The following is a 9,631-nucleotide window of genomic DNA, read 5'->3' on the forward strand; positions in this document are numbered from 1 at the left end:
CAAAAATTAAATATGTTAATATGAGATGTGTAGTTGTTATTACACTTTCAATTAACCTTTAATGTCTATCGAAACGTTAACAGTCATCAATAATATTATAAACGTTTAATTAAATTAAAATTATATACATCATACGGTATATCTTCTGACTTCTATCAATCTAGTGATTACATACTATACGTAATATCGATGATAGAGAATACAATATACAAAGAAAAAATTATTAAGAGAAGATTTATTAAGGTTAATAGAAATTATAAGTATATCAATTTTAAATAAAGGTTGTATTAAGTTAAATACTAACGAATTAACAATGATTAATTAATTAATTTAAGATAATTATTTATGATAAACATATATATATCATGATTAATTAAATTATATATTTCTAACTAACCTGAATAAGAAAATTAAATAATATTATACTACTATTTATAACATACCGTCAATATATCGCCTGATAATAATTAGTGATATTATGTAACTATCACTCGAAATTCTTAAAATTGTATTATGAAAATGTGAGAGTGTACAACTTTTAATTGTTTTTTAATGATTTATATATAGTAAACAAAACTATTAAACCTATTTCATCACAATATTTTAGGTATAAATAAAGCATACCGATGTCGAGAATATCATCAGATGTGATAAAATTGCTTTACTGATAAGTTGTTATTCTATTTAATTAAAATCATTTTTATTTAATCTATGCCATTAAAATTGTACAAGTGTTTCCAAACATGGCTGGTTCAATCACGGATAATGTGGCTATATACAAGAAAACCTTTACATATATCTCACCAACACCACCTTCAGAGCTCATCGATTCTACTAACTATACGTTAAACTTCGAGAAACGTAAGTTTATACACATTGGAATCAATCCTAGTGATATGTTCAGAGTAGCAGTGCAAATAATAACTCCATCACGTTATGTTAATATTTCAAATGAGTTTCTCAAGCAGATATTTTCACTAATGGATAATATCTTATCATTCATTTTAAAGCAGCCGGGGAAGTATAAAAGAACCATATTTCTTGAGACAGAGAATTTCAAATTATCTAGTATGATGTATAGCGGAGAAAACACCTTAGTAATAGAGTCTAAGACATATGATGGATGTCGAATTCTTTTAAATCGTACAGAACTCATACGACTTCAATGTTTATGTTAATTTTGGAAAAAATAATTCAGTTTACAAACTACTTTTTCAAGATAATGCCAACATCTTGCCTGCAGGGTGTTCAGCACACATGGTACACAATGTCATCCGTCATGCTATGGAAAAGTGTGAGTTTGACGTGGAAAATTTGGTACTTAAAGTGTATGGGCACTTATCCTACCATGCCCAAAGAGTACAAACTCTAAAAGAACATTTTGCTGATGCTGGAATAGAATACCAAAATATTATAAGACACGTCAAAACGAGGTGGCTATCATTGCATCCCGCTATTGGAAAAATTCTACGCGGATTTCCAGCGTTGAAGTCTTATTTTATGTCTCTTGGAGATAACTGTCCAGTGGCATTAGGAAAATATTTTAATGAAAACCACGCAAAAAAAACAGAATGTTTTCTTGGATTTCTAGATAATACTTTAAAAATATTTCAGAATGTCATCATGTTTTTGGAAAAAGATAATGCTTTATCTTGTGAAACTTTTAACATCTTAACAGATTTACGCTTAAAAATAGAACAAAGAATCAACGACAAATTCTTTGGATTTATTTGTACAAATTCCCTGACCAGTTTTACAATTGATGAACAAGAATCCATAAAAATTGTTTTGGTTACATGGTACAAAAATGCATTGAAATATCTGGACGATCACTTTAATTTTTCGGAAGATAATAATTTGGCTACAATGCGAATATTTGCTTTGGAAAATACATTTATCTACAAGGATCTCTCTATGTGTCGTGAAAAATTATCACTCACCAAACTCATAGATATGGACGAACTTTATAATGAGTTTTGCAGTATTAAAGAAACTCTGGATAAAATTATTGAGGAGCGTAAGCAAACACATTCGTCGAATAAAAAAAAAACTATTTATGAAACTTGGCATGAACTGTTTCGGCATTTGAATATACCGAACTTATTAAAGATTTTCCAGTTTATTGTGTCTATTCCATGTTCAAATGCCGCTGCTGAGAGGGCATTTTCACTTTGCGGAAACGCCTGGACTGATTCAAGAAATAGACTGAGTGTTGAACACGTAAAGGCAGAACTGCAAGTAAAAATTAATTTTCAGTACAATTGCAAAGATTTTTATGACTATGTTATAAAAAATAAAAAATTGCTCAAATGTGCCAAATCACAAGATAAGTACTCTTTCAAAAATAAAAACTAATTGTCTTGTGATAAGGTAGGTACTCTTAACTGAGCAAAATGTTTTATTTAATGATTAATATTGTGTTAAAAAACTTAAGACGATTATTCTGTTAATTTTATTTCAAATTTTAAATAAAACTGATAAAAATGATAAAAATTGTTTTTCTTTCGATTTTGTAAATTTGTAGTATTGTCCCGTTTTTTTTTGTCGAGTCCCGCTTGTAAATATCTGGTTTCCCGCTTATCCGCAAATAAGAGTTGGCAACCCTAGTTACGAGACATTTACTATCAGTCGTCCAGCGTTTACTAAAGAATCGAGAAGAATCAGCTACAAAGACGAGAACCATCATCAACATAGCTTTGACGACTACGAAAGCTGAATATCTATTGTTAGCAAAGGTATATTACGGGAAATCATCTGCAACTTGATAACTATTGAGTGAGTATTTATTAGATATTCATATATTATGTATTGTATATAAATTATAGATGTGTATTAATATATAGAACACATGATCACCATACATTTCACATGTAATAATTATAAAATCTGATTATAGACTATACACATCATGGACTTATTGAAGAAAAGTTTAACCGCACAGTGTAATGTGAAATTTATCTCAGTCGGAGACTTAGTCCTCAACAGACCTTATCCTATCACCCGAATGCAGAACAAGGATACGCAGTATGGACGGGCAGTGTTATGTACATTATCTGGAGAAGGAGGGGAGCTGGTAGAGGTGTATCTTCCACGACCAATCGAGCTGGCTGATGAAGATATTTTGGAGTTCAACTGTAGGGATCAAAAGGATCTCAAATTATTATTCAAGGGTCGTAGAGGAAGAGCATTCGATATCACATTCGAATGAAATATTTAATTTTTTTTTTCCTTTATAAAATAACTGGATATGCTTGATAAATAATAATAATAACATAATTTAATTGGAGAATGTTTTTTATTTATTACAACAATCTGAGTGTAACCCCATTGTCTTCTTATGAATATATAAATATATCAAATTAGCAGCGTTGGGTATTCTAGTAATTTTATCATAGGAATGATATAAGGTAATATAAAAATTATATATATATTAAGATAATAGTGTTTTAGTTATTAGCATACATATTTTACTGAAGGTGATAGCAGTATTCGATATATTTATTAATTGAAACGATTGAGTGTAATGAGGGTAAAACAGAGGTCAACTCAACCTTCTATATATTTCAACACTTAAATACGTGCTCAATGATTTTGATGTACGTATATGTATATGAAATAAATTAAATATTATTACTTAAAAATGTTTTCCATATTATTATTATTATTTTATAATAAGTATAACCCACTCAACTCACCACTACGTTATTTAATATGATGAATACACACGAGTAGAGCTAATAGACTTTTACTCACATACAATTCTCTAAACAGTTATAATATCTAGTGATAAGTATATATCGTATGATTAAAGACTATTCGATCGAAAGTGAGCTGTTGGTAGTGGTGGTGACAGCGATGGTGTACGAGTACTCTAATTAGTATATCGGAGTAGCATATAATAGACTAGCTGGGCGCGGACATACAATGAAAATCTTACTAATATTTTCATATATCGAGTTAAGATTTAAAATAATAACTTTAAAAATTAATTTAAGTATATCAGAGTCTTTGACGACATCATCAGTGACGTCGGTGATCATGATGATAGTAAAATTTCTCCCCATATTGTAAAAAATTTAATATCTATGTGTAAAATAGATGTGTAGAGCGGTTTGGTATAAAATATTATTTATATTTAGATATTATAGTCATGTATATGAAAAGTAAGAATTAGCTCTAATGATGTTATTATTACTATCCATATCATAACGAATGAGGTATCACTATACATGTCTCCACGAGCTTTGATTTCACTCAAATATTATACACGTAGATACGAGTGCTCTACTCTAATTACCGAAGCTAACGGTAAAAATATATTAATACATATCCTAGGGAAACATGGAATAATACTAATAATAATAATAATAACTCTAAGGACCGGTTCCATGTTTCCCTAGGATATGTATTAATATATTTTTACCGTTAGCTTCGGTAATTAGAGTAGAGCACTCGTATCTACGTGTATAATATTTGAGTGAAATCAAAGCTCGTGGAGACATGTATAGTGATACCTCATTCGTTATGATATGGATAGTAATAATAACATCATTAGAGCTAATTCTTACTTTTCATATACATGACTATAATATCTAAATATAAATAATATTTTATACCAAACCGCTCTACACATCTATTTTACACATAGATATTAAATTTTTTACAATATGGGGAGAAATTTTACTATCATCATGATCACCGACGTCACTGATGATGTCGTCAAAGACTCTGATATACTTAAATTAATTTTTAAAGTTATTATTTTAAATCTTAACTCGATATATGAAAATATTAGTAAGATTTTCATTGTATGTCCGCGCCCAGCTAGTCTATTATATGCTACTCCGATATACTAATTAGAGTACTCGTACACCATCGCTGTCACCACCACTACCAACAGCTCACTTTCGATCGAATAGTCTTTAATCATACGATATATACTTATCACTAGATATTATAACTGTTTAGAGAATTGTATGTGAGTAAAAGTCTATTAGCTCTACTCGTGTGTATTCATCATATTAAATAACGTAGTGGTGAGTTGAGTGGGTTATACTTATTATAAAATAATAATAATAATATGGAAAACATTTTTAAGTAATAATATTTAATTTATTTCATATACATATACGTACATCAAAATCATTGAGCACGTATTTAAGTGTTGAAATATATAGAAGGTTGAGTTGACCTCTGTTTTACCCTCATTACACTCAATCGTTTCAATTAATAAATATATCGAATACTGCTATCACCTTCAGTAAAATATGTATGCTAATAACTAAAACACTATTATCTTAATATATATATAATTTTTATATTACCTTATATCATTCCTATGATAAAATTACTAGAATACCCAACGCTGCTAATTTGATATATTTATATATTCATAAGAAGACAATGGGGTTACACTCAGATTGTTGTAATAAATAAAAAACATTCTCCAATTAAATTATGTTATTATTATTATTTATCAAGCATATCCAGTTATTTTATAAAGGAAAAAAAAAATTAAATATTTCATTCGAATGTGATATCGAATGCTCTTCCTCTACGACCCTTGAATAATAATTTGAGATCCTTTTGATCCCTACAGTTGAACTCCAAAATATCTTCATCAGCCAGCTCGATTGGTCGTGGAAGATACACCTCTACCAGCTCCCCTCCTTCTCCAGATAATGTACATAACACTGCCCGTCCATACTGCGTATCCTTGTTCTGCATTCGGGTGATAGGATAAGGTCTGTTGAGGACTAAGTCTCCGACTGAGATAAATTTCACATTACACTGTGCGGTTAAACTTTTCTTCAATAAGTCCATGATGTGTATAGTCTATAATCAGATTTTATAATTATTACATGTGAAATGTATGGTGATCATGTGTTCTATATATTAATACACATCTATAATTTATATACAATACATAATATATGAATATCTAATAAATACTCACTCAATAGTTATCAAGTTGCAGATGATTTCCCGTAATATACCTTTGCTAACAATAGATATTCAGCTTTCGTAGTCGTCAAAGCTATGTTGATGATGGTTCTCGTCTTTGTAGCTGATTCTTCTCGATTCTTTAGTAAACGCTGGACGACTGATAGTAAATGTCTCGTAACTAGGGTTGCCAACTCTTATTTGCGGATAAGCGGGAAACCAGATATTTACAAGCGGGACTCGACAAAAAAAAACGGGACAATACTACAAATTTACAAAATCGAAAGAAAAACAATTTTTATCATTTTTATCAGTTTTATTTAAAATTTGAAATAAAATTAACAGAATAATCGTCTTAAGTTTTTTAACACAATATTAATCATTAAATAAAACATTTTGCTCAGTTAAGAGTACCTACCTTATCACAAGACAATTAGTTTTTATTTTTGAAAGAGTACTTATCTTGTGATTTGGCACATTTGAGCAATTTTTTATTTTTTATAACATAGTCATAAAAATCTTTGCAATTGTACTGAAAATTAATTTTTACTTGCAGTTCTGCCTTTACGTGTTCAACACTCAGTCTATTTCTTGAATCAGTCCAGGCGTTTCCGCAAAGTGAAAATGCCCTCTCAGCAGCGGCATTTGAACATGGAATAGACACAATAAACTGGAAAATCTTTAATAAGTTCGGTATATTCAAATGCCGAAACAGTTCATGCCAAGTTTCATAAATAGTTTTTTTTTTATTCGACGAATGTGTTTGCTTACGCTCCTCAATAATTTTATCCAGAGTTTCTTTAATACTGCAAAACTCATTATAAAGTTCGTCCATATCTATGAGTTTGGTGAGTGATAATTTTTCACGACACATAGAGAGATCCTTGTAGATAAATGTATTTTCCAAAGCAAATATTCGCATTGTAGCCAAATTATTATCTTCCGAAAAATTAAAGTGATCGTCCAGATATTTCAATGCATTTTTGTACCATGTAACCAAAACAATTTTTATGGATTCTTGTTCATCAATTGTAAAACTGGTCAGGGAATTTGTACAAATAAATCCAAAGAATTTGTCGTTGATTCTTTGTTCTATTTTTAAGCGTAAATCTGTTAAGATGTTAAAAGTTTCACAAGATAAAGCATTATCTTTTTCCAAAAACATGATGACATTCTGAAATATTTTTAAAGTATTATCTAGAAATCCAAGAAAACATTCTGTTTTTTTTGCGTGGTTTTCATTAAAATATTTTCCTAATGCCACTGGACAGTTATCTCCAAGAGACATAAAATAAGACTTCAACGCTGGAAATCCGCGTAGAATTTTTCCAATAGCGGGATGCAATGATAGCCACCTCGTTTTGACGTGTCTTATAATATTTTGGTATTCTATTCCAGCATCAGCAAAATGTTCTTTTAGAGTTTGTACTCTTTGGGCATGGTAGGATAAGTGCCCATACACTTTAAGTACCAAATTTTCCACGTCAAACTCACACTTTTCCATAGCATGACGGATGACATTGTGTACCATGTGTGCTGAACACCCTGCAGGCAAGATGTTGGCATTATCTTGAAAAAGTAGTTTGTAAACTGAATTATTTTTTCCAAAATTAACATAAACATTGAAGTCGTATGAGTTCTGTACGATTTAAAAGAATTCGACATCCATCATATGTCTTAGACTCTATTACTAAGGTGTTTTCTCCGCTATACATCATACTAGATAATTTGAAATTCTCTGTCTCAAGAAATATGGTTCTTTTATACTTCCCCGGCTGCTTTAAAATGAATGATAAGATATTATCCATTAGTGAAAATATCTGCTTGAGAAACTCATTTGAAATATTAACATAACGTGATGGGGTTATTATTTGCACTGCTACTCTGAACATATCACTAGGATTGATTCCAATGTGTATTAACTTACGTTTCTCGAAGTTTAACGTATAGTTAGTAGAATCGATGAGCCCTGAAGGTGGTGTCGGTGAGATATATGTAAAGGTTTTCTTGTATATAGCCACATTATCCGTGATTGAACCAGCCATGTTTGGAAACACTTGTACAATTTTAATGGTATAAAAATGATTTTAATTAAATAGAATAACAACTTATCAGTAAAGCAATTGTAGGTATCACATCTGATGATATTCTCGACATCGGTATGCTTTATTTATACCTAAAATATTGTGATGAAATAGGTTTAATAGTTTTGTTTACTATATATAGATCATTAAAAAACAATTAAAAGTTGTACACTCTCATATTTTCATAATACAATTTTAAGAATTTCGAGTGAAAGTTACATAATATCACTAAATATTATCAGGTGATATATTGACGGTATGTTATAAATAGTAGTATAATATTATTTAATTTTCTTATTCAGGTTAGTTAGAAATATATAATTTAATTAATCATGATATATATATGTTTATCATAAATAATTATCTTAAATTAATTAATTAATCATTGTTAATTCGTTAGTATTTAACTTAATACAACCTTTATTTAAAATTGATATACTTATAATTTCTATTAACCTTAATAAATCTTCTCTTAATAATTTTTTCATTGTATATTGTATTCTCTATCATCGATATTACGTATAGTATGTAATCACTAGATTGATAGAAGATATACCGTATGATGTATATAATTTTAATTTAATTAAACGTTTATAATATTATTGATGACTGTTAACGTTTCGATAGACATTAAAGGTTAATTGAAAGTGTAATAACACCTACACATCTCATAATAACATATTTAATTTTTGATACTATAGTAAACAGTATATTAAAGTGTGATATATTTGTCTAATAGGTAATTAAATATATTTAAGTCTATCAACTAAATATCATAGGTTTTACTAAATTATCATTATGAACACCTATCTAAGATGATATTTTAGATAATATGTATGAGTTTTACGATATATTCCATTGATTGAATTAGATAACTTTCAATCATTAAGTTGTTAGCTAGCATCATAATTGTAATGATGTTGTGATATTAGAAAAATGTTTGATTTGATAATGGGATATTGATATTATATATAAATATAATATCTATATATCTGATTATTAAATAGTGTTAAGTATATAAAAGATATGATTGATATAATATTTTCAATTATTTTGAGGTTGAGTTATTATTTATAATTAAAAGAGTATAGGATTATTGATTTCTAATATATTTAGCTAAATATTTTTAAATATATATACTATATTATTGTAAACATAATATCATATCATATTAAAATAAATGTTTAAGAATTTAGGTAATTGATGTAATGATTCTATATAAATTATATAGGAATAACGAGAATATTTATTGTAAATTATTATTATTATATGAAAAAAATTAAGTGAGTCTATAGGTATCTATCTATGTATGATGTGAGTATGTATGATAGTATAAAATTGATATGGATATAATTATATAATAACTTGATATTTTCAAATAATGAATTATTTAAAAAAAAAAAAACTTATCTACACTATGTTTGATTATGAATTTATATCCTCATAAATTTTATACTATCATACATACTCGCATCATACATAGATAGATAGATATCTATAAACTAGGTTAATTTTTTTTCATATAATAATAATAATTTACAATAAATATTCTCGTTATTCCTATATAATTTATATAGAATCATTACATCCATTACCTAAATTCT

The 9,631-nt window shown here is 28.3% G+C and overlaps 3 protein-coding genes across 3 annotated transcripts; 2 read left to right on the top strand and 1 right to left on the bottom strand.

Annotated features, from left to right (window-relative positions):
* The first annotated feature begins 583 nt into the window (after positions 1-583).
* LOC149056834 (uncharacterized) lies at positions 584-2,355 on the top strand. The gene is made up of 2 exons (XM_089223314.1): positions 584-861; positions 1,014-2,355. The coding sequence occupies exon 2, from the start codon at positions 1,258-1,260 to the stop codon at positions 2,353-2,355; it is 1,098 nt and encodes a 365-aa protein (XP_089079440.1). The 5' UTR covers positions 584-861; positions 1,014-1,257.
* A 22-nt stretch (positions 2,356-2,377) lies between these two features.
* LOC149056835 (uncharacterized) lies at positions 2,378-3,223 on the top strand. Its single transcript, XM_089223327.1, has 2 exons — positions 2,378-2,775; positions 2,897-3,223. Exon 2 carries the CDS (start codon positions 2,909-2,911, stop codon positions 3,206-3,208), a length of 300 nt encoding a protein of 99 aa, XP_089079453.1. The 5' UTR covers positions 2,378-2,775; positions 2,897-2,908; the 3' UTR covers positions 3,209-3,223.
* A 2,285-nt stretch (positions 3,224-5,508) lies between these two features.
* Positions 5,509-6,353, bottom strand: LOC149056836 (uncharacterized). Its single transcript, XM_089223328.1, has 2 exons — positions 5,957-6,353; positions 5,509-5,835 (listed from the first exon to the last, which is right to left on the bottom strand). The coding sequence occupies exon 2, from the start codon at positions 5,821-5,823 to the stop codon at positions 5,524-5,526; it is 300 nt and encodes a 99-aa protein (XP_089079454.1). The 5' UTR covers positions 5,824-5,835; positions 5,957-6,353; the 3' UTR covers positions 5,509-5,523.
* Positions 6,354-9,631: the final 3,278 nt, after the last annotated feature.

This window comes from Diuraphis noxia, unplaced genomic scaffold (assembly GCF_037042655.1).
Source record: "Diuraphis noxia isolate RWA-SAM2 unplaced genomic scaffold, SU_Dnox_SAM2 contig0003, whole genome shotgun sequence".
In the NCBI taxonomy this organism is placed as follows: domain Eukaryota; kingdom Metazoa; phylum Arthropoda; class Insecta; order Hemiptera; family Aphididae; genus Diuraphis; species Diuraphis noxia.

Excerpts from the sequence above, each read along its gene's own strand:
- LOC149056835 (XM_089223327.1), top strand. The coding sequence starts at position 2,909 with ATGGACTTATTGAAGAAAAGTTTAACCGCACAGTGTAATGTGAAATTT.
- LOC149056836 (XM_089223328.1), bottom strand. The coding sequence starts at position 5,823 with ATGGACTTATTGAAGAAAAGTTTAACCGCACAGTGTAATGTGAAATTT.
- LOC149056834 (XM_089223314.1), top strand. The coding sequence starts at position 1,258 with ATGGTACACAATGTCATCCGTCATGCTATGGAAAAGTGTGAGTTTGAC.